Here is a 25,827-nt window from a genome sequence, read left to right as displayed (position 1 = left end):
GATTTTTCTGCTTTCCAAGCACCATACAGAACACTACCTTAGTAGTGAACACAAACACATCAGAGCAAAGCTGCAGAAAATATCATCATCGCAATATCACCAGATGTTCACACTGGACAGAAATGACGTTGCTCAAAATGCTAAAACGTCACAGAGTGATGGATGCATAGATACTGTTGTGGAGAAGTTTAAAGCCGGATTTGGATACAAAAAGATTTCCCAAGCTTTAAACATCCCAAGGAGCACTGTGCAAGCAATCATATTGAAATGGAAGGAGTATCAGACCACTGCAAATTTACCAAGACCCGGGCGTCCCTCTAAACTTTCATCTCGAACAAGGAGAAGACTGATCAGAAATGCAGCCAAGAGGCCCATGATTATTCTGGATGAACTGCAGAGATCTACAGCTGAGGTGGGAGAGTCTGTCCATAGGACAACAATCAGTCGTACACTGCACAAATCTGGCCTTTATGGAAGAGTGGCAAGAAGAAAGCCATTTCTCAAAGATATCCATAAAAAGTCTCATTTAAAGTTTGCCACAAGCCACCTGGGAGACACACCAAACATGTGGAAGAAGGTGCTCTGGTCAGATGAAACCAAAATCGAACTGTTTGGTCACAATGCAAAACGATATGTTTTGTGTAAAAGCAACACAGCTCATCACCCTGAACACACCATCCCCACTGTCAAACATGGTGGTGGCAGCATCATGGTTTGGGCCTGTTTTTCGTCAGCAGGGACAGGGAAGATGGTCAAAATTGATGGGAAGATGGATGGGGCCAAATACAGGACCATTCTGGAAGAAAACCTGTTGGAGTCTGCAAGAGACCTGAGACTGGGACGGAGATTTATCTTCCAACAAGACAATGATCCAAAACATAAAGCCAAATCTACAATGGAATGGTTCACAAATAAACGTATCCAGGTGTTGGAATGGCCAAGTCAAAGTCCAGACCTGAATCGAATCGAGAATCTGTGGAAAAAGCTGAAGACTGCTGTTCATGAACGCTCTCCATCCAACCTCACTGAGCTCCAGCTGTTTTGCAAGGAAGAATGGGCCAAAATTTCAGCCTCTCGATGTGCAAAACTGATAGAGACAAACCCCAAGAGACTTGCAGCTGTAATTGCAGGAAAGGGTGGCGCTACAAAGTATTAACGCAAGGGGGCCGAATAATATTGCATGACCCACTTTTCAGTTTTTTATTTGTTAAAAAAGTTTGACAGGTCCAATAAATTTAATTCCACTTCACGATTGTGTCCCACTTGTTGATGATTCTTCACAAAAAATTTGAACTTTATATCTTTTTGTTTGAAGCCTGAAATGTGGTAAGAGGTTGAAAAGTTCAAGGGGGCCGAATACTTTCTCAAGGCACTGTACAAGAACTACCTCCCACCGGGTCCCTTCGCAATGACCTTTAGCCAGAACAACCTTTTACCCTGAAGATGGCATGCTGGACTCTTCAAAACATCAATGTTTTAAAAACATCGAGGTTTCAGACTCAAAACTCAGAAAGCTTTACTCGTACTCTTCCGCTTATCTGGGACCGGGTTGCGGGGGCAGCAGACTCAGCAGAGACGCCCAGACGTCCCTCTCTCCAGACACCACCTCCAGTTCCTCCAGGGGGAGCCCAAGGCGTTCCCAGGCCAGCCGAGAGACATAGTCCCCCCAGCGTGTCCTGGGCCATCCCCTGGGCCTCCTCCCAGTGGGATGTGCCTGGAACACCTCCCGAGGAAGGCGTCCAGGAGGCATCCGGTATAGATGCCTGAGCCACCTCAACTGGCTCCTCTCGATGTGGAGGAGCAGCGGCTCTACTCCGAGCCCCTCCCGGATGGCCGAGCTCCTCACCCTATCTCTAAGGGAGTTCCCGGCCACCCTACGGAGGAAGCTCATTTCAGCCGCTTGTATCCGGGATCCCGTTCTTTCGGTCATGACCCAAAGTTCATGGCCATAGGTGAGGGTAGGAACGTAGACCGACCGGTAAATTGAGAGCTTCACTTTTCGGCTCAGCTCTCTCTTCACCACAACGGACTGGCACAGCGCCCCCATTACTGTGGCAGCCGCACCGATCCGTCTGTCGATCTCCCGCTCCATTCTTCCCACACTCGTGAACAAGACCCCGAGATACTTAAACTCCTCCACTTGAGGCAGGAACTCCCCTCCAACCTGAAGAGGAAGAGCCACCCATTTCCGGTCGAGTACCATGGCCTCGGACTTGGAGGAGCTGATCCTCATCCAGCCGCTTCACACTCGGCTGCGAACCGCCACAGCGCATGCTGTAGGTCTTGGCTAGAAGGGGCCAGCAGGACCACGTCATCCGCAAAAAGAAAAGACAAAATCCACTGGTCCCCAAACCCGAACCCCTCCGGCCCTTGGCTGCGTCTAGAAATCATGTCCATAAAAGTTATGAACAGGACCGGTGACAAAGGGCAGCCCTGCCGGAGTCCAACATGCACTGGGAACAGGTCCGACTTAGTGCCGGCAATGCGGACCAAACTCCTGCTCCGCTTGTACAGGGACCGGATGGCCCCTAATAAAGGACCCCCGATTCCATACTCCTGGAGCACCCCCCACAGGGCATCACGAGGGACACAGTCGAATGCCTTCTCCAGGTCCACAAAACACATGTGAACCGGTTGGGCAAACTCCCATGAACCCTCGAGCACCCTGTAGAGGGTATAGAGCTGGTCCAGTGTTCCACGGCCGGGATGAAAACCCCACTGCTCCTCCTGAAGCTGGTCGGACTCTCCTCTCCAATACCCTGGCGTAGGCCTTTCCAGGGAGGCTGAGGAGTGTGATCCCCCTGTAGTTGGAACACACTCTCCGGTCACCCTTCTTATGAATGGGGACCACCACCCCAGTCTACCAGTCCAGAGGCACTGTCCCCGACCGCCACACAATGTTGAAGAGGCGTGTCAACCATGACAGCCCTACAACATCCAGAGACTTGAGGTACTCAGGGCGGATCTCATCCACCCCCGAAGCCTTGCCACCGCGGAGCTTTTTAACCACCTCGGTGACTTCAGCCTGGGTGATGAAAGAGTCCAACCCCGAGTCCCCAGCCTCTGTTTCCACCACGGAATGCGTGATGGCAGGATTGAGGAGATCCTCGAAGTACTCCTTCCACCGCCCGATAATGTCCTCAGTCGAGGTCAGCAGTATCCCGCCCCCACTATAAACAGTGTTGGCGAAGCACTGCTTCCCCCTCCTGAGGCGCCGGACGGTTTGCCAGAATCGCTTTGAGGCCAACCGGTAGTCCTTCTCCATGGCCTCACCGAACTCCTCCCAGGCCCGAGTTTTTGCCTCTGCCACAGCCCGGGCCGCAGCACGCTTGGCCTCATGGTACCCGTCAGCCACCTCAGGAGTCCCACAAGCCAACCACAGCCGATAGGACTCCTTCTTCTTGCTTGACAGCATCCCTTACTGCCGGTGTCCACCACCGGGTTCTGGGATTGCCACCGCGACAGGCACCGCAGACCTTACGGCCGCAGCTACGGGCAGCAGCATCGACAATAGATGCGGAGAACATGGTCCACCCGGACTCTATGTCTCCAACATCCCCCGGGATCTGGTCGAAGCTCTCCCAGAGGTGGGAGTTGAATACATCCCTGGCCGAGGGCTCCGCCAGGCGTTCCCAGCAGACCCTCACTATGCGCTTGGGCCTGCCAAGTCTGTCCGGCTTTCTCCTCCTCCAGCGGATCCAACTCACCACCAGGTGATGATCAGTGGACAGCTCAGCCCCTCTCTTCACCCGAGTGTCCAAAACATGCGGCCGAAGGTCTGATGATACGACAACAAAGTCGATCATTGACCTCCTGCCTAGGGTGTCCTGGTGCCAAGTGCACTGATGGACACCCTTATGTTTGAACATGGTGTTCATTATGGACAATCCATGACTAGCACAGAAGTCTAATAACAAAACACCACTCGGATTCAGATCGGGGAGGCCATTCCTCCCAATCACGCCTCTCCAGGTGTCACTGTCGTTTCCCACGTGGGCGTTGAAGTCCCCCAGCAGAATAATGGAGTCCCCGGGAGGGGCACTGTCCAGCACCCCCGACAGGGACGCCAAGAAGGCCGGGTACTCTGCACTACCACTCGGCCCGTAGGCTGAAATGATAGTCAGAGACCTCTCCCCAACCCGAAGGCGCAGGGATACGACCCTCTCATCCACTGGGGTAAACCCCAACACGAGACGGCTGAGCTGGGGGCCAACAAGCAAACCCACACCAGCCCGCCGCCTCTCCCCGTGGGCCACTCCAGAGTAGAACAGAGTCCAACCCCTCTCAAGGAGATGGGTTCCAGAGCCCACGCTGTGCGTGGAGGCGAGCCCGACTATTTCTAGTCGATATTTCTCAACCTCCTGCACCAGCTCAGGCTCCTTCCCCCCCAGCGAGGTGACATTCCACGTCCCTAGAGCCAGCCTAAGCATCCGGGGATCGGGCCGCTGAGGTCTCCACCTTCGTCCGCCACCTTCGTCCGCCACCCAATCCTCTTTGCACCGGTCCCTCACGGTTCCCCCTGCAGGTGGTGGGCCCTGGGGGATGGCCTCGCGTCTCTCGTTCGGGCTTGGCCCGGCCGGGTCCCGCGAGGAGCAACCCGGCCACCAGGCGCTCTCCGACGAGTCCCGACCCCAGGCCTGGCTCCAGGGTGGGACCCCGGCTCTGCCGTACCGGGCGACGTCACGTGCCTCAATATTTTGTTCTTCATGAGGGTTAGCTTTACTATAATCCATAATCAGCCACAAGCCATGAAGACTCCCTCCCCAAAAGCTTAGACTCCTGGAGATCCGATGGGGTTCTGAGGCTCAGACTCAGGATCAAAAAAGAACCAGAGATTCTTTGCCAAATCGAGTCAACAAGAAGCCAGATCAACTAGGCTGCGATAAACATTGCTCGGTACATCTACATTAGTGTGAGGTTCTGCAAGATTACCCAGGATTCTTGGCCGTAAAGTGGCTTTCTCTACATTTCAGGGAGAACCGTGAACGTTAAATAAAAGTTGATTTTAATCAGCGTCAATAATAACTTAAATGTTCATAAAATGTCCTCTTTCAGACACAGAAGTACCTTCCAGAGAAAAATGTGTTTACTATTTCTGATTGCTGCCAAATTGAACTTAATCTGAGAAATATACAGTAATCTACTTGGTTCTTAAATGCATAAAATTAATTAGTAGGAATTCAATAATTCATCCCTTCAAACTGATCATCAGCAGATTATGAGGCTGATTTATTTATCTGTTCTTATAATTTAATGCATCCTATCAATGCTACATCTTACTACTATTTTCACCTACTACTCACCGTCTTTAAGAACCGCCTGCTTATGCTCTGCCTGGCCGCTCCTGGCAGCCTGAGGCAAAAGATCCTCCGTCTCAGCATGAATGTAGCCACACACTTTAGGAGAAGCAATCCGGCTCAGGTTCCTGATGTCCTGCGATCGGTAGACCAGTAATCGGCCGTCAACTGGGGAGTCTGTAAACCGCCAAAGCGGCTGGACAGCCAAAAAAAGAAAGAAATTGTAGTAGAGAGATTCCCACGTCTAAAAGAAGAAGTAAATATCCCAACTTCTCATCTGGTATCTTTAAATAATCTTCTACAAAAGGCTGTGGTCTGGTAATATTTGACATAATTATCCCAGAAAGCAAGACAAAATGATGAGAAAAAGCTACTCAGAGTTATAACACACAACATGTAGCAAGAATTAATTAATGTGGCTCAGTAGGAAGAGTAGTCGTCTTGCAATCGGAAGGGTTCGATTCCAGCTTCCTCCCGCTGTATGTCGATGTGCCCCTGGGCAAGGCACTTAACCTCAAGTTGCCTACCGATCTGCATATCAGTGTATGAATGTGTGAGTGTTAGTGAGTGCAATTGGGTGAACGTGGCTCTAGTGTAAAGCGCTTTGAGCGGTCTGTATGACTGGAAAGGCGCTATATAAATTCAGTCCATTTACCATTTTTAGGCCTCTGTTTAAAAACGTATTGCCTTCAAATAAATCTATTTTTAAATTTTACAAATAGTCCAGCTCTGTTTTTAACACGTCATAAGGTTGAATCAAACAGAGAGAGGGATCTTAGATTTTTCCTCTTTGCACAGTCTCTCTAGATCCTGGGCCCTCTCATACGCCCTCTGCTCTTCAACTCACCTGGCAGGTTTTCCACAGCACTTCAGTGTTTGGACACAGATGACCGTGAAAAAAGGTGGATTTTGTGTTTGGCGAACCATTTCTGTGTTGATTTGGCATTGTGTTTTGGATCATTATCCTGCTGAAAGACTAAGTGACCTAAGCAAGGTCCTTGTAGAGTTTAGCTAACATGTTTACGTTTGTGACAGTAGGACAGAAAAGGTTTTTCCTAACAGGAACAACTGTCTGCTTGTTATGGACAATGGTTGATGACCCCTAGATGCTCTGGTGATTTATTTTTACTTCCTTTACCATCCTGCTCACTGTGCATTGAGGAAGATAAACTTGTATCCTCCTCCGGATTCGTTTGTCACACTTCCTGTAGTTTTGAACTTTTAATTTATTTCTTTAGCTGTAGATACGGAGGTGTATAGCTCAGTAGGCAATTACTGACTTGTGAAGATCAATATAATTCTACCTTAATTGATTAGCATGTTCTCTTGTCTTTCCCTTTTGCCAGAAAAATGAGCCTCTTTATCAAAGCATATTTCCCAGGGAAACAGGAAGTCACAGACTACAAGTTAAAGGTTCCTAGACATTCTGATCAACTCAGTACAAAAAGGTATACATTTAAAAATTCTTCAGTTGCATTTATTTGAATATAAATGCCAATAAGTGTACCACTGTTGAGTTTAAATTAAAAAATAATTTCTTAAAATTTTTCCTTCTCAATAAACATACTCAAATTAAAGGTTGTATCGTTCAAAATGTTTAATGTGAGATTATGCTGCTGCAATAAAAGATTTTCTTCTCTCTTGTCTCAAAAGTGAGCCAAAGACCACGAATAAAAGACCTGAGTTGGAATGTCTCATAATAAAAGTTGACACAGATCATACCTCCACATTATATTCTGCTTCATCTGTCAGGATATGAGCAGAAAACTCATCTCCGTCAATGTGCGCCTGCACACGAGAATTTTCCTCCCCTGGAAAGCAAATCAGAAATCTGAATTTCTTTATCATTTTAAATGAACTGTCAAGTAATAATCTGGTAAAAGCACAATGAGCGAAAGTATGGTTAAAACCAGTGTTTTCCATCAACTCACCAACAACATGTCCAGTGAAATAGTTCTGAAGTGAAACGTCATATTTCTGCTCCTTCCCATTTTTATCAACAAACACTGCTTTGAAGTTGTCAGTAAAGAGGTCTGTGTTTGTTGTCAGGTAAAGCTTAAAATTTCTGAAGAAAAACATAAGAAAAAATAAATAAATCAAACAAAACAAAATAAAATGCTTTCGGTAAACGTTTTTTTATTAATACGATTTTTTTTTATAATACAAAATGTCGACGCTGCTGCCGTATTTCATGATAAATTAGTCTTTGTAATTACACAGGTTTTTTTTATTTATGAAGGGATACAGCAATATGTCCCAAATATACAGTGCATTTAAAAGGTGACTTCATTTAGAAATTCACAAGATTTCTTCTGCTGGATTAAAAGCTACAAAGAAAGCAATCGCAATACACAAAGGTTTTAAAAACCATCAAGACTTTCCATCCTGCTGTTCCTGTTCTTTAATGAGATACCAGAGAAAGTGCCGGACTGACCACAGTTCCTTCTGGCTGTATGGAATATAAGGCACCAGATCTTGCTATGCGCTGCCAGTCAGCTGACTAATACACTTTTCTCTTGCTAACAAGGTCATACAAATTTAGCAGTTTAGCAAAAATCCCAGACAGTCAGGGTCAGGAAAGGATGAATTTGAAGAAAAAGTTATTTTTATATTTACCCTATTTATCTTTGTTTGATATAAAAACTAGTTTGATGTTAGTCGGAAACATTTCAGTGTGTAAGAGAGGCAAATACATGGTAGATGTGCCCAGTGCAAGGTCCAGATGCCCTAAAAACTGGCAAATTATTCATATGGTATTTATCTCTAAAGTCCTATTTAAAAAATATTGCAAACTGAATGCATTTTGTTTTAAGACAGAATATTCTCTGTTGCCATTATTAAAATATATTCTACAGAAATTAGAACTTTTGGCAGAATAAAATCATTATTACAAATAAGTTAACCAACTAGTGCTACAACTCCTGCTCCTCTCCTGTGGAACCAGCTCCCAGTTTTAGTCCGTGAGGCAGAGACCCTGTCTACTTTTAAGGCTACGCTTAAAACTTTCCTTTTTAATAAAGCTTATAGTTAGAGTGGTTTAGGTTATCCTGAGCTATTTCTGTAGTTATGCTGCTATGGGCTTAGGCTGCTGGAGGACATAATGACCACTTTCACTTTCCCTGCTATATTCTCATACTACTCTCCAATTTTGCATTGTTTGCTGTTATTTCAGCTTTTAACTTTGTTCTCTCTTTTCTCTTCCTAGAAGCTACACCTGGCCTGACTCTGTGTCTATCTGTGACACCTTCCTGTAGGGGGGAATCGTCCGAGCTTCTGCTGCCAACAATTTAATGCTCACATTCTACCGATGATACACTTGGTCCTGTCTTTCAGTGTTTAACCCTTTCTCTCTCCTAGACATGGTGATTGACTGAGCTTTTACTGTAACTAATTATATGTGCTCTCTTTCAGACTCTAACCTTTAGTTTTATCAGAAGGATTACCAGCGAAGACCAAATATTATTAGTAATTTGGACTTTAGCTGCTCTTACACCAATGACCCAGCTTTCTTAGTTAGACAATGGACTGTTATTACTTAGTTCAACTTCAGTACCAGTAAAAGCAATATATTATTAGCACCTGAAAATGTGGTTTAAAGCTGTTTTGTACCAGTGACTCAGCTTCCTTAGTTAGAATTCAGTGGAATGATGAGACTATCAATATTATCATCTTCTTTTAGCATAAGATGCTTTATTATTAACAGTGGCTCGGAACCAATTTCTACCAGTAAACTTGGAAGGATTATTAAATATTATTACTCCAAAGGATTAAAAGTGTCATTTGATTTGTTTTTCTGTGTTTATTTTCTTTGTGATCATATTGTAATTGTTCTTCCTCATGTACAGCGCTTTGAATGTCTTGTTACTGAAAAGCGCTATATAAATAAACTTACTTTACCTTGAAAACAGGCTCAGAGTTTATCTGTTCTTTCTTTCTAGGTGAAACGACTAAAGGAGCTACATCCATTAACATTTACTTTTCCTTCCCATAGAAAGTACTCCTGGATCAGTGCTTCTTTGTTCTCTCTGTGTCTCTGCTCTGTTCTCTCAAACCCCCAGTCGGTCGTGGCAGATGGCCGCTCACACTGAGCCTGGTTCTAGTTCTGCTGGAGGTTTCTTCCTGTTAAAAGGGAGTTTTTCCTCTCCACTGTCGCTATATGCATGCTCAGTATGAGGGATTGCTGCAAAGTCAACACCAGTGACTGTCCACTGTCTCTACATGCTCATCAAGGAGGAGTGAATGCTGCAAGTCACTGACTGGATGCAATCTGCTGGGTTTCCTTAGATAGAAAAACTTTTTATCCAATTTGAATAAATAACTGAATCTGACTGAACTGTTCAAGTGTTAGGATTAATTGGAATGTATGAACCTGACTTTGTGAAGTGCCTTGAGACGACGTGTTGTGAATTGGTGCTATATAAATAAACTTACTTGAAATGAACTAATGATTAATTTGCTAATTGATTAATCTGTTCTCTATTTTTTCGATTAATTGATTTATATTCAGATAGCAAAAAGGTGCTTAATAGGAGATTTTTTACAGAATTTGAAGCAGGTGAAGCTAAAACTATCATACTTGAGGAGATCTAGATAGAGCATATTTACAGACAAAGATGGTTTTTCATCTTAAATGCAAAATGTTATTTTTTGTACAGTTTTGGCTTAATTACTGCTCTGAGTGGATTGTTCTTTCAGCAAATGGCATGTTTTAGAGTTTGTATACCCCAGTTAATAATTACTCAATTACTAAATATAGTTGAAGATTATTTAAATAATCAATTAATCCAATTAATTGCTTCAGCCCTATAACTTCCATTTATTTCTCACACAATCTTTGTTGAATTTTTCATAGTAATATGTAAAAAAATATGAAATTAAGACACTTTTGTGATTCTCGGTCAGAACTTTTCATAGGTTGTAAATAAAACTCAAGAACCCTTTAAAGTGCCTGTGACACGCTTTTCCCACAAATGCAGAAAATGAAAGAAAACATCTTAATATTGAAGAAATTGGCCAGTAATTGACATATCAGGATTAAAGACGTGATAAAAAACAACTGTGAGGATATTTCGATGTTAAATTTTGCAAGTCCGAAGTCGCCCGGAAATGACGTCTTAGGAAAAGTCTCTGGTCATTCACTGTGTGAGCGTCAATAATAAACTACTCAGGAAGAAGCCAAGTTACGTTCAAAACCGCGTTAATATGGTGAAATGGTGCATTGCTGGTGGTGGCAGCAATACTACGAAAGCAGCTGTTAGTCTGCACTACTTTCCTGAAGTGAAGAGGATCAGAGCTGCCTGGATCAGAGCTGGAAAACTGAGGAGGGACAGATGGGTTGGTCCCACCAAGCACAGCCAGTTGTGATTGGAAGACTTTTTAGCAAACTGCTTTGAACAAGAAACCTCTTAATTCACAAGAGAAATGATTTCAGAGGTCGGGATATCTGACAGACGAAGGAGAACGTTGAAGCAGATTCTATAGCCACTCTGTTCTGTGCATCATGGGAAAAGATCCCCAAACAAATGTTGTTGCTAAACGGATCAAGGCTCAGCAGGTAAGAACACTTCCTTGATGCTAAAGTACATTTAGATATCAGCATTTATTGTTAATAATTAAAAAAAATTATTTTGATTATTAATAATAACCTCCAAATTATTATTTTATTATTAATAATAATCCAATTATTATTATTAAAATAGGATAAATAGGATATTTATAAAATAGGATAAATTACACATGCATATGATATATTTAACAAAGTTTTTCTCTAAAGATTCTAATATAAAAGTTTAAAAAAATGACACCAGGTAGTGTCTTCAGATCTTGAATCATCCCTTATGTCTGCTGCTGCTGCTCAGCTTCGCCTCCGGTTGTTTCACTCAGTGCCGTATTTACTGTAACCCTGGATTTACACTATCTGCTTTCGGTCCAGCCCGGTCCACTGCAAACCCCGGAGGTGCTCCAAGAACCATACGCAGATCACACAATAAAAGCCAGTGATAAATGCAGTGGCAAGTCCAAAACAACTCATTCTGTGGAAGTTAAACCAGTTAAACTGCTTCATTTTTCGTTTTATGCATCCAGACATTTTCATGTGTTTTGTTCTACAATGGGTGAGTTCACTGAGTGTTGCTTTGATGCATTTAATGTTTAATTCCTCAGCTTATAATACCTTAGTTAACCCAGCAATGGATCTAATTGATCTAATGTAAACAACTGCTAACATATATACATGTATATATAAATATGTGTGTGCATTTATAAATATAGCAAGATCTCGTCTGTCTTTAGTGAATTATTTTGAAAATCCGGATGTTGTGCTGGTCCTGTGTCCTGGTGGTGCGGTATGATTCTTGCATATTGACTCCGGCCGTGCTCCGGCATCCAGCAAAAATAGACTCCGGTGGAATAATATGGCCGTCTGCACGCAGTAGCACTGGTGCTCTGCCATCTGATGAAAGCTGACTTTCTTCTCCTGACTCTGCTGCATCTCTCTGTGATAGTGGCTGATATAATTTATCTAAAGGAATATCAGATTCTCGCTGCTGTCTGTGTTGCTCCCATTGTAGCAGCAGTCAGTTTATGTGTGGGGTTCCCCTTTGACGTCATAAAAGAGCGTAACAAAATCGCAAAAGGGTAGTCTGGAAATGCCTTTTTAGTGAAATTTAAGACCATATATCTCAACAACTACTCATTTCAGTGCCATGAATTTACTTTTTAAAATATTTAATTAATACTTCCTTTCCATAAATGTAATTCGATTTATCAAACAAATTCGATGTCACAGGCAACTTAACGCTTCAACTTTGTTTTCAGGTACTTTTTACCTGCAGGCATGAGATTGGATTTATTTAGAAATCTCTTAAATGCTCGTTCACCTAGTACAAATATGAATAGACAATTTCTGATCATCAGGGCTTCAGAGCTCTAAGATCTAATAATGACAACTTTGTCTGAGGGAGTCTAGCGTTCAGTGCCGTACCTCTGCAGGGCTCTGAAGCTCACCAGGCGCTCCAGGTGGGACTGGGTTTGGACGTCCCTTTTCCTCACAGAGTGCAGCTGGAAGCCTGACACAGGCAGCACCTCATAGTCTGACAGGATGAAGTTCAGAGATTCTGAAATGTATGAACAGGAATCAGCTGGCATGAAATAAACAGGCTAACAGCGAGAGAATAACACAGTTTCCGCATATGATCACATAAACATCGCTTTAATATTTAAAACACATTTCAGAGCTGGACATTAAAGATAATAAAACTGGGTTTGCCATTCTGTTTGAATAATAACTTATTAATCGTATTAATGTGAAGACAGCGGTTTGATTTTAGCTAACGTTAGCTGAAGTCATTTCTATATTTACCAAACTCCGGATCATTTTCGTGATTATCCTCCAAGTTAATCCTTGACGTTATTACATCGTTCATCCAAAAAGAGGCACAAAAAACAATTAACAATGCGTTGACCATATTTAAGCGGCGCTGTCACATTTAAAAGTCAAAAAATGCTCCTGTGTGATTGTATGATCGTACGGCTAGCAGAGGAGCTATCCGGAAGTGCACAGAGCGGAAAACATCCGCTCGAAGAAATGGGTTCGCTTCTTCGCGGTTTGCCGGACCATGACGCGGTTGGATATCACGAACAGCGCCAGGGAGGAGTTTTGGACGGAAAATAGTCTCACATGGACTCAGTAACGCCTACAGCTTCATCTCAATAAATTCGAATATCATAGAAAGGTAACATTTTTTAAATTTAATCGAAAAATGGACATTAGTATATTACAAGGATTCCAGAGTAATGTAATTCAAGCTTTTATTTCTGGTCGTATTGACGATTGTGGCTGACAGGCAATAAAACTCAAAATTCTTTGTCTGAAAAAAAGAATATTAAACAAGAAAAATAAAAAAATAAACAATTGTATCCATTTGTGTAATTAAGCTTTATATATGATTAACTTTTCAACTATATTCATATTTACTGAGATGCTCTTGACATTAACTTAAATTGTTACTTAATAGTTATGAACCCAAACAATACAAACCTTAGTGTATATGTAGTTCTATATCAGCTCATACCTACTTCCGTAACTAAAGCATTAAACCACTACAGCAGGTGTAGATAGTTTTCACTCTGTTTAGAGCCATTCATACACAAAGGAAATCCAAAGTGTTTTACAGGAAAAATAAAGCAACAGAGATAAAAACAATTAACTTAAAGTCAAGCTACTAATTAAAATAACAGAAAACCTAGACACATAATAAGAAACATCAATCACCAACATCATAAAACAACTAAATAACTAAAAAAAAAGATAATATGAACAGATATAGTAATACCTGACTTTTATAAGAAAGCTGCAGTAAACAGAAATATTGTCATTCCTGATTTAAAGGAGCAAATCGTTTCTACACATCTCAGGTAACTGTTTCAGAGCTGAGGAGCACATTAACTAAATTATGCCTCCCCTTTAGTTGTGGAACACCTGATTGAACAGGTCTCTGATGACCAGAGGGGTCCACGATTCGGTTCCTTATAGACCAAAAAGATTTCATACTTTATCATTTTCCAAACAATGAGCCAGTGGAGTTCTTTGAAGGCAGATAATACAGAGGTTGGACAATGAAACTGAAACACCTGTCATTTTAGTGTGAGAGGTTTCTTGGCTAAATTGGACCAGCCTGGTAGCCAGTCTTCATTGATTGCACATTGCACCAGTAAGAGCAGAGTGTGAAGGTTCAATTAGCAGGGTAAGAGCACAGTTTTGCTCAAAATGTTGAAATGCACACAACATTATGGGTGACATACCAGAGTTCAAAAGGGGACAAATTGTTGGTGCACGTCTTGCTGGCGCATCTGTGACCAAGACAGCAAGTCTTTGTGATGTATCAAGAGCCACGGTATCCAGGGTAATGTCAGCATACCACCAAGAAGGACGAACCACATCCAACAAGATTAACTGTGGACGCAAGATGAAGCTGTCTGAAAGGGATGTTCAGGTGCTAACCCAGATTGTATCCAAAAAACATAAAACCACGGCTGCCCAAATCACAGCAGAATTAAATGTGCACCTCAACTCTCCTGTTTCCACCAGAACTGTTCATCAGGAGCTCCACAGGGTCAATATACACGGCCGGGCTGCTATAGCCAAACCTTTGGTCACTCATGCCAATGCCAAACGTCGGTTTCAATGGTGCAAGGAGCGCAAATCTTGGGCTGTGGACAATGTGAAACATGTATTGTTCTCTGATGAGTCCACCTTTACTGTTTTCCCCACATCCGAGAGAGTTACGGTGTGGAGAAGCCCCAAAGAAGCGTACCACCCAGACTATTGCATGCCCAGAGTGAAGCATGGGGGTGGATCAGTGATGGTTTGGGCTGCCATATCATAGCATTCCCTTGGCCCAATATTTGTGCTAGATGGGCGCGTCACTGCCAAGGACTACCGAACCATTCTTGAGGACCATGTGCATCCAATGGTTCAAAGATTGTATCCTGAAGGCGGTGCCGTGTATCAGGATGACAATGCACCAATACACACAGCAAGACTGGTGAAAGATTGGTTTGATGAACATGAAAGTGAAGTTGAACATCTCCCATGGCCTGCACAGTCACCAGATCTAAATATTATTGAGCCACTTTGGGGTGTTTTGGAGGAGCGAGTCAGGAAACGTTTTCCTCCACCAGTATCACATAGTGACCTGGCCACTATCCTGCAAGAAGAATGGCTTAAAATCCCTCTGACCACTGTGTAGCACTTGTATATGTCATTCCCAAGACGAATTGACGCTGTATTGGCCGCAAAAGGAGGCCTTACACCATACTAATAAATTATTGTGGTCTACAACCAGGTGTTTCGGTTTCATTGTCCAACCCCTGTATGTGATCCATTTTCCTGGTGTTTCTTCTGGCAGCAACATTTTGGATGAGCTGAAGTAGCCAGATAGATTTTTTTTTACACAGACCAGTAAAGACACCATTACATAATCTAGCTCACTACAAATAAAAGCATGCAGAAGTCTCTCTGAAGAACACGTTTGATCCAGTTAAAAACGGTTTATAAAGAAAAAAACTTGTATCTTAAAAGTCATTTTGTAATGTTGAAAGAAAATGTAAAACTAATGACACCCTGGGCTTTTAAATTAAAGACAAATCCCTAATATGCAAGTATAAATGAAGACAGAACATTAGCTTGGCTTAGAAAATGTTTTATTCATGTTAACATAGTGGATGCATCAGGATTCAACAGTTTCACGAGGCGTTTGGGGACTACCGACTGAATTAATTACAAAACAAAAGTGGTCCAAATCTCAACAGAAAAAACGTGCATCACCAAACAGACTAACAGATTTCACTTTTGCAGAGTGGGTAAAAACTATTTGTTCCCATTCCAGTGTAAAATTTGAACAGAAGAGCAGGATCAGGAATGGCTTCTGCACCGACAACAAACTAGTATTTAATCAGAAAAGAACAGTAAATTGACCCCAAACAGACAGACTCCAGTGAACGGGTCACTGCGATCAGAAATGGCAGACGGTGAACATTCAGCCACTGGGCAGTACTTGGCTGTGTTCAAACACGTTCAGCCAGCAAGTGAAAGTGCACTGGCTTTTCCTCGTAGAACAAAAATTACATTTACTTCAAATTAGACCCAAAGAAGTATAACAGTACCACATAATCTGGTAGAAAAACTGCAAAGTGATGCAATGAGGATTTCATTTTCTACCTTTGCCTTTAAAGGGGGTCTCATAAATCCCTTCAGATACCTTTTTACTTTTCTACAGCCGAACCTGCACAAGATGGGAAGGCCGAGAGAAAAACTACAGGAACGGAACGAAGTCTCCAAATCTGATGTGTTGAAACATTTCATTTTGGTTGCTTAAGGTCATTTTCAGCAATGGAATGTAGCAGTGGAGTGTTATGGAGCATATAATGAGAAAAGTTGATTTTTTTTTTTTTTTTTTAAATCATTTGTGTTGTTTTCCCAACAGTTAGGGCATGCATGCTCTAGTTCTCAGTCTCGCCAGCCTCTCCTTCTCCAGCATTACCCTCCTCGGGAGCGTTATCTGATGTCCATAACTGTGGAGAAAAACAAATCTTAGATTAAAAATAAAACGGTAGAACAAACAAAATATTTTATTTCTAAATGTTTAAATGCCAAATAAAAAATATATATATAAATACATCCATACATCTTTATTCTATACAAGTTTCTGCAGTGAGTTATGTTATGATGAAAATGTCTACATTTTGTGAAAACACCACAACACTTCCCCTTTCAGTGTTGCTCTGAGGCACATTGCCCAGATTTCTCTTCATGTATAGTATTCAGCGACAACTGGCTGCTCAAAATAGTGAATTAGAGCACGAGGAAAAAGACTGAAGTGAAAGCGGAAAAAGAAAACTTCACATGCGAGCAACGTTTTCGCTTTTACGAGACTGAGAAAGCTGATGACCGACAAGACCAGGTTCTTGTGACACCAAAACTACAAAGCAGATACTGCTCTGTGCTACTTATTTTTGCTCTTTTTCTGTTTAACCAATTAAAGAACGGCACCGGTTAACTTCTGTCACCTAATTCAAAAGGTGAAACTCATTTTATAGATTCACCACAGACAGTAATATCACTACAGCTTTAAGTCTGTTAATTTTGATAATTATCACCACAAAATGGTAATTGATAAATAATCTGGCTGTTCACAGAGTGCTGCATCCAATCATATTAATGGAAGGTTAAGTGGAAGGAAAAAGGAGTAGCAAAAGATGTGATTGCAGCTGGAGTCAGAGCTTCAAGGGCAACCACACATAGATGCGTCCAGAACATGAGATACAACTGTCATATTCCTTGGTTCGAGTCATTCCTGAAAAAGAGACAACGATAGTTGGGGTGAGTAAAGAGGTAAGACTCTTTTCCATTTTATTTGGGAATCAAAGTCACAGAGTCTGGAGGAAGAGTGGAGAGGCACAGAATCAGAGTCTCTTAAGGTCCAGTATGAAGTTTGCGCTGATTTGGGAGTCATGTCATCTGCTGGTGTTGGTCCACTGAGGTGTTATCAAGTCCAAAGTCAGCGCAGCTTAGTAACATGACATTTTACAGCACTCCATGCTGGCCTCTGCTGAGAGGGTTTATGGATATGATGATTTCATTTTTCAGCTACTTGGTACATGTACCCACTGCCAAAAGAACCGATCCCTGCTTTAATGACCATAAATTCATCAAAAATGGCTGGCCAGCAGCTGAACTCCACGGAGAATTTATGGAGAGGACGACACAACAGAGGCAACAATACAGATGAGCTGAAGGCTGCTATAAAAGCAACCTGGGCTTCCTGAACAGCTCAGCAGAACCACAGGCTGATCTCCATGCCACGCCGCATCGATGCAGTAATTCAAACAAAATAAGACCTAGCTAAGTACTGAGGCCATACTGAACTCTGGGTTTTCATTAGCAGTAGGTCATAATCATCTAAAATGACAGAAATAAACACATAGAATATATCAGTGTGTGTAATGAATCTATAGAAAATATTAGTTTTAGTTCTTGAACTACATAACAAATAACTTTTGATGATTTTCTAATTTATTAAGATGCCCCTGTATAAGACACCCGAATGTAATTCAATGGTAGCATAAAAGAGTCTATTTGAACCAACAGCAACTGGTTTACTGCTGTGTGAGAGCAGAAAGCTTACCGTGAGGTTGTCTCTGAGGAGCTGCATGATAAGGGTGCTGTCCTTGTAGGACTCTTCATGTAGCTGGTCCAACTCTGCAATAGCGTCATCAAATGCCTGTCAACAAGAAGACGCATGTTCATGCTGTGCACACAGTTAACATCTGAAGTAATGGGAAAGCGGTTTGTGGCGTTTACAAAGTTTGTCGACCTTTTTGGCCAGCTCGCAGGCCTTATCCGGGGAGTTCAGGATCTCGTAGAAGAACACTGAGAAGTTCAGAGCCAGACCCAGGCGGATGGGATGTGTGGGCTCCATCTCGGTCTTGCTGATGTCAAACGCAGACTGGTACGCTTGCTGTGAGTTTTCAATAGTTTCTAAAACAAAGAAAAAATATATGTTTCAGAGAGACTATGAAAGTTTTCTGAAAACTTATCAAATTCCTATTTTTAAGCATAGATTTGATCAAAAGTCATAAATGTTTAAACAGTAGATCAAGTTCAAACTAATTACTGAGAACAGAAGTGGGGCAGATTAAAGACAAATTCAAGAACAAAACATTTTCCATTTGAGAAAACCAGCCTTCAGTTAGTTGCCATAAAGTCCCAACTGACCTTCTACTGAAGCTCGGCCATGAAACTCTAACAGCAACTTGACACATTACAATCCTGTCTCCACATTAAATGCGCTGCACTATTCCTAATCAGTAAACCAGGGGCGACGATGCTCTTGGTAATAGAAAGAAAGAAAAAGAATGGTGTGATCTTACTGGACTTGTTGTCTCCAGAGGCAACTTCAGCAAGGTATCTATAGTAGTCTCCCTTCATCTTTAGATAGAAGACTTTGCTCTCTGCGTTTTTGGAGTTGCTGATTAAATAATTATCCAGCAGTTTCTGTAAAAACAAAAAAAAAACAAAAATGTAGCAGAAAGAGTTATTTTATCAGACAAATGGTACAAACAGCAAACAATAAGGCTGGGAGCCACCTTGTAAGAAGAAAATGAAACAATCAGCAAAGGTAACAGATTAACATCACTTAATCAAGCTATAACCGCATTATAATAACCATCATCACTAAAATGGATGGTAAAATCAAGTTATGATATGGAAGATCAAACACAAAGCTTGTCATTTAAATATAAAACCACTGCCTATAATCAGGCTTATTAGATTTGTGTTATTTAGAAAACAAAAGGAGGCGAAAAGTCTAGGAAAAATATTCTTATCCAGACCTAGAATATGCTGTTTGAAAGCATATTCAAAACAGATTCAGACTGCATAGCAACCCTGAGTTATAGGTCGGTGGTGTTGAAAGTGCTCAGGGGCCTCAACATTTTTCTTTTCATTTCTACCTGCTCAGCAATAAACACACAATATGTTAATGAAAAAAGCAAGTAGTCGTATTTGAGTAGAAAATTGATCTGTGTACCTTGTGTGTAGATCTGAAACAGAAAGGGTCTTACAGGTTTCACATTTTTCAGGTTGTTTATCCAGGTCTGGATTTGTTGTAGGTATTATCAGCAACAACAACAGGATATGGCTCACTGTTGCTTCATTTAGTTTAATAGATGGTTTAGCTCAACTGTGCTTTTCAGTAAAAGTCACTGGATGTTTTTAGTCCCATTTACGGTCCAATTAATGCAACTTTGTGTTGCACCTTACATTTTTGATTTCTATAAGATTCCAATTTGGCTGCATCTCATTTAAACATGAATGAAAACTGCAGCTAACATTGTTTTTTTATCTGCATTAAACACCTGAGTTTTTAAACCCAATTTGTGCCAACCCTGAATTGCAGTCGAGGACCGCACAAAATCATTCCGAAGGGCCGCGAATGGCCCCCAGGCCACCCCTTGGAGACCTCTGCTATAGGTGGATTTCAACTCTCAGCTTGCTAGGGAAGTTCTATGATGGGATATTATATTTCATAAGTCAAGTCAGGTGGACCATAAGATTTCTGATTGCACTCATAAGGCTCCTCCAAACGAAAGCTGTACTGTAGCTTTAAGAGACATCTCTACAGCAGCTAATTTAAGTCTAAAATATGCTGTATTGGTACAAAATACAAATCACATGAGGATAAGGTCACTTCCTGAAATTATATAATTGATGCAAGTGTTTCTGTGAACATGCAGAAAGGTTATGTTGGATCAGCTCTGTCAGAGAATCTGAATCTTATGCAGAAGTTAAATGAAAAGAGGAGAAAATCGGTTGAGTTGGATGGACTGAAGGCTTGCCAATAGCTGCCTGCCACTACTGCTGATCTACTGAGAATACAAACTATGACACACAACACAGAGAAAGAAAAACATCCCATCAGGACCATCAAGACATTTCCTGATCACCCTAATAGAATAGAGTTTATTGTGATGTGGAAATTATTCATTAAGGAACCGAGTGAACACCCGTCCACCTAACATATGCAGCAGTTTGAGGCCTGATTTTAAAGATGAAATCACATTTTTCGGCACAGTTTGGTCCCTGGGGTGAGACAGAATCAAGAGAAATCTTTCACACTGAGATGGACCCAAACATCTCAATGCTGTAACAGTAGTTCAGGTTTAACGCCATGTAGGTAGAATAAAAAGAGATATTTCAAAAGTTAGTTTTAAATAAAAAGAAAAGAATTTAATGTAAATGAGACTCCTTCAATGAACGTTATGTAGTGTTTCCCTAATAAAAACATTTTCAATAATAACTGAACAATAAAACCGTTATGGGTGTAGCTGGGACATACAGTAAGCATGACGTATAACACAGAACATGCAACTCATGGAAATGTTCCGCTGGTATGTGGGGCTCCATTGTGGGTAGTTGTTGACGCTGTTGCCTCACAGCAAGAAGGTCCTCAAATCTGAGCCAGAGCATTTCTGGGAGTTTAGATGTTCTCTCCAGGTTTCACCACAGTCCAAGTTGTCTTACATCATGTTAATTGATCTACCTATATTGTTTTCCGTACCATTTCAGTCTCCACCTGGCTTCACACCCGGTTTTAGCACATTCAGAAAGTTAAGGGTTAAAAACCGGGTGAAGTCCCTTTATTAAATGATCAGAGAACGTTTTGGATCGAGCAGCTTCCTCTGACTGTGTGAACAGGGTTATTATTAGCTGGGCACTCAACTATGGCAAGCCATTTTAACATATTATACACATAAATTTATCTCACCACTTGTCACTCAAGAAGAACTTAAAGCGTGATTTTTTTCAACTATGTTTTAAAATAATCAATAAATCGATTAGAAAACATTATAAGAAGTGTATTAATTAATAGACTACATTATTTTAGCAGCAGCAATGTAATAATTGTTGCTTTCCTGTTTGAAATAACAGAAATTTGAACCATGGCATATTTTTCTTCAGGATACAAGCACCCACTCCCCTGCGACCTTGCAAGGATTAAGCAGCAGCTGTACATGTTTGCATTTTATAATAGTAGGATTTTACCCAGCAAATGTTGAACAAAAATGCAGTTTGAAAGTGAGCGTTTGCGGTTTGTTTGTGAATCGAGAGTGAAAAGCTAACCTGTCAGGCTCCTGAGAACATGCTAACGCTCGACAACCGACACACCCTCTTCCTCTCAACAGCTACACACGGTGGCTCAGATATGATGAGCTGAGTCACAGGCAGCCCAGACGACATTCTCAGGTTAGCACAGTGACTACTGTTTGACAGTAGCTGGCCCAAGAGCTTTTCTGGGTTTTCCAAATGACAGATGTCCTGAAAGATTATATTTGTCATGCAGATAGGTTTCCGCCCAGATTTACTCAAATCCATCACTGAGCCAGAGCAGGAACAACGTAGGGCACCAATCTGTGCTGTTGTTCTAAACCCAGCCAGAAGTGAAAACACATCATGTAGTCCATTACAGCCAAGCCTCGAAATGAAGCACATAATGCCTGAGAAAGACATTACACTGGTTTCAGGAAGGTGTTGCATTGACGAGATGTATGAAACTACTCTGAGTCATTTCTACATGTGTATTCTTGCAGTTGGGCAACCACAAGAGGCTACTGTCTGCTAGATGGGGCTGAGTGCCTTGCACTTCCTGTGTGTTTGTGTTGAGTTTACTTTGAGTCTATTCAGACACACCTTGCTGAGTTGGTACCATGATCTATAGTCAGTTCACACCCAAAAAAGGTTTCAAGCCCATTGTTCTAAATCCAGATTCCCAACAGGCAGGAACGGGGGAAAGGATCTGTAGTACTTCCTTATCCTGTCTGGATTCAGCCACTTTATTTATACAATAGGGGAAAACTCACAGGAAACAGATCCCATACTGTGTAACATACGAATGCATGAAGAAACATAAAATTTCACATAAAATGGGTAACAACTGTGCATCTGCCCATTGTTTTAGCATCTGCAATGCTTGTTAAAGTGGTTAACGGACTGGACCAGGAAGTAGAGTTAACAGGTCTATTATTATCCTCTGACTGTATGCAGGTGATGTGGTATTTATTCTTTGTAGAGAGAACTGATCATTACTTTCCGGGGCGATAATGATTTCTGGTTTTCCAAAAGGCTGGAACACATTAAAGAGATCAAAAAACATGTGCTACAGGTTATTTGATTGAGGAAGTAGCTCTGAACCAAACAGAAAATAAAGAAAAAACAGGATTACTTCCATTTATGGTTAAAATGTGAATGTTTGGAAACTTTAAATGAGCTTTAATAAACTTAGAAAAGTGAATTGACATATAGGCTGTTAGAAGATGCCCTTTTAAACTGAAAATAGTGAAAGTAATGCTGGCTTTCAGTCATTACTGAGGATTTGCTCTCAATGCAGTATAGATTCTGACTTTTATCATGATACAAAGAAGAGTAATATTTTATTGTAACATTTATATGACATATCTGACGACCTGACTGACGATATGGATAATTAAAGACGGTGTCCCTTATTGTGTGGACAAGCTTAGCACGCTGATGAGTTCAGTGTGTGATTTAGAATATGAAATAGATCCAGATTCAGGAGATCCAGGTGTGTGCTGGACAATTCAAACCAGCAGCCTTCTTCATGCTGGTGTAGGCCATAACATATTAAAAATCATTTTTTCATTGTTCTTACACCATTTGAATTTTCTAAAAACACTGATCGTTGTGTTTTCATTAACTGTCAGACATGATGATCAGAATTAACAGAAAAACAAAGTTTAAAATCTATTACTGTGTGTATGCTGAATCTAGAGAATGAGTTTCACTTTTTTGATTAATGGTAATCTGTTTAGCGAGATAGAGCTGTCATCTATGAAAGAGCAAAAATAGATGAAATAAAGATGGATTTTCATCAAATATAAATTCTAACAGACTGCATGAAGAATTTTCTAGGTAACCCTGAGCAGTACATCTGCAGCACTCACCAAAACATTGTTGCAAATGTCTTCCAGCTCCTTCTCCACCTTCTCCCGGTACTCCTTGACCATCTGCTGCTTCTTCTCGCTGCCCTCGGTCTTCAGGCTGATGCTGGACATCACCCTCCAGGCGGACCGCCTCGCCCCAACCACGTTTTTGTAAGCGACAGAGAGCAGGTTCCTCTCCTCGTTTGACAGCTCGCCTCCCATCTCCGTCACCTCTCTCATGCAGTCTGCCATGTCGTCATAGCGCTCAGCCTGCTCCGCCAGCTTGGCCTTCTGGATCAGATCCGTCCTGTCCATTTTTATTTTTTATTTTTTTTTTTATGTTTAGCGTCGCTCTAAGATGAAGAAACCCGGGTGTCGCTGACAATCAGGGGATTTGGGGAATTATCTTCACAGGCTGTGAGGGGAATTTCATAATCTTGGTAAAACATTCAATAATCATTTGGATATTAATTATGTAAAAATACATAAATCAAGGGTAAGTAAATCGCTTAGGTTAGCTCCAGTATGACTATGATCACCGCGACAAATCTGAAGCTGTGTGCTAGCTGACAGCATCAGATCTGTAAGCAGCAGCTAAATCTGTCTGCAGCGGCTAACATTAACAAAAAGGAGCTAACGTTAGCTCCTTCAGCCACTCCTTTCGTTTTTTAACATCATGTTAGCTATTCGTTACATAAATCTCTAAACACCTCAATACTTTATTAGCTCTACGGTAATCCGTCAAATATGAATAAAACACATAATATGCGTTGTTTCTCACCTATTCGAGTCCAAATTCGCTGCCCGAAGTGTACCGAGCTGAGGGATTGGTCAAACAGGCACAAAACCGTAGTAGCCGGAAAAAAAAAAAGTGAAGTGATTGTGCTAAAACGGGAGGAGGCTCATCTGGAAGCTAACCGTCCAATCATAAAACGGTTTATGGTTGGATTGGCAGCGGCAGTTTGTGATTTAAACCAATAGTTCTCTGGCGCGGGGGAGGGAGGCGGGTCTTGGCCTGTAGTTGGAATCATGGCCGGAGCATAGATATAGAAGAGTAGACAGGACCGTGGCGTCGTTGCCCCCGTATAGGAATTTTACGTCAGAGCGTCCGCCATGTTGTGAGTGGTAAGCTCTCCATTAGAGGGTGACACGGGAGTGGATTTTCTCTCCTGTCCCATCCCACTCCTGGTAAATTGATTCCCACTCCCATCCCGCTGACATTTAGAACGACTCCCACTCCTGTGCCACTCCCCTTTTTGTTTTCTTCTTTTAGTCTTTTGGCAATTTCTTTGAAGGGCCAGTTAGGTCCCTGTTTTTAGCTGTAGAAAAGGCCAGTTAAAGTAAAAAGAATAATAATGAAGAAATAATAAAATATCAAACAAGGAAACAGACCACGCCTTGAATAAACAAAATGTACATAGTTGTATTTTACTCATTTATTAAGTGATTGTTTCCTTTGAACAATGACATTACTTTTATGTTTCAAGTTGCTGAAACAAAAGAAAAATGCACCTAGCAAGAGAACTGTACTTGGTGAACAAAAGGGCAAATAGGCATTACCTTCATAATTTAGAAACTGTACCTCAATGGTTCACAGCCCTGGTCCTCAGGGACCCCTTCTCTGCTAGTTTGAGATGTTTGTCTGCTCCAGAACACCTGATTCAAATTCTAACATGACCTCCTATACAGGCATCAAGAATGGAGGGTCAAACTGGACAAATTTAATACAATAAAATCATCATTAAATAAATAAATGTTGTGGATGTCCCATAAGTGAAGTAAATGTAACATGAAAGAAATGTAACATTAAATGTGCCATTAAATTAAAGGTACCATTTATTTATTTAATACATCATTAGAAACAATAAATGTACCATTATATCATGAAATAGACTATTATGCAATTAAATGTGCCACTGAATAATTAAGTATAATTTTAAAGACAACATGACATAATTAGTGGTACACTTAATATTTAATGATGTATTAAAATAAATTGTACATTTAATGGTACATAACATTTTTTTCTATTTCACAACGTATTTATTTAATATCTTCCATTGATGAAGCCTTTCCCGTCTACTGTGGCAAAGGCTCTTAAATCTTTACTGCACATGCGAGCAGTTTTGTTGGTCAGATGAGACTTGACACATGATGGTACTTTTGGTTTGATGAATGAAGAGATGCAGGGCTGATTCAATCCAGAATCTGCCTTACAAGTGTCCGTTTATCACTGGTGAACTTGATTACGACTAAACACATTTTACAAGCAGCATACAGCGTGTTAACACCGCTACATTCAACTCTCCTTAACTTCGGTAATATTTGCGCCTTTCCTGTCAGCTCTACGAGTTTAATAAATAAGTCCTTACTTTACGTTGCAAATCCAATTTTACCACGTCCAGTTCTCCTCCTGTGTTTGCTCCCTCTATTGCTGCGTTTTGAACGCAGGTGGAAAACATCGATCAGAAGCTCTGTTGGCTTGTGGGTCGTGCAATTCATTTGACTTGCATCGGTGTCGATCCAAGTT

At 41.5% G+C, this 25,827-nt stretch overlaps 2 protein-coding genes across 2 annotated transcripts in view; both read right to left on the bottom strand.

Moving 5' to 3' along the window:
• LOC124855404 (disintegrin and metalloproteinase domain-containing protein 17-like) overlaps window positions 1-12,868 on the bottom strand; it is a 30,933-nt gene extending 18,065 nt beyond the window's left edge. The window contains exons 1-5 of the mRNA XM_047345242.1: window positions 12,658-12,868; window positions 12,280-12,412; window positions 7,229-7,362; window positions 7,020-7,108; window positions 5,304-5,493 (exon numbers count right to left, since the gene is read on the bottom strand). Of these exons, the coding sequence (XP_047201198.1) occupies window positions 5,304-5,493; window positions 7,020-7,108; window positions 7,229-7,362; window positions 12,280-12,412; window positions 12,658-12,763 (652 nt within the window). The 5' untranslated portion in view covers window positions 12,764-12,868. The remainder of the gene's footprint in view (window positions 1-5,303; window positions 5,494-7,019; window positions 7,109-7,228; window positions 7,363-12,279; window positions 12,413-12,657) is intronic.
• Window positions 12,869-15,483: 2,615 nt separating this feature from the next.
• Window positions 15,484-24,238, bottom strand: ywhaqb (tyrosine 3-monooxygenase/tryptophan 5-monooxygenase activation protein, theta polypeptide b). Its single transcript, XM_047345936.1, has 6 exons — window positions 24,079-24,238; window positions 23,319-23,712; window positions 18,729-18,852; window positions 18,173-18,336; window positions 17,984-18,079; window positions 15,484-16,370 (listed from the first exon to the last, which is right to left on the bottom strand). Exons 2-6 carry the CDS (start codon window positions 23,610-23,612, stop codon window positions 16,299-16,301), a joined length of 750 nt encoding a protein of 249 aa, XP_047201892.1. The 5' UTR covers window positions 23,613-23,712; window positions 24,079-24,238; the 3' UTR covers window positions 15,484-16,298.
• Between the last annotated feature and the right edge of the window lie 1,589 nt (window positions 24,239-25,827).

The sequence above is a fragment of the Girardinichthys multiradiatus genome, chromosome 19 (genome assembly GCF_021462225.1).
Source record: "Girardinichthys multiradiatus isolate DD_20200921_A chromosome 19, DD_fGirMul_XY1, whole genome shotgun sequence".
Classification (NCBI taxonomy): Eukaryota; Metazoa; Chordata; class Actinopteri; order Cyprinodontiformes; family Goodeidae; genus Girardinichthys; species Girardinichthys multiradiatus.
Note: the sequence above shows the minus strand (reverse complement) of the source record. Positions and strands in the feature narration are given on the sequence as shown.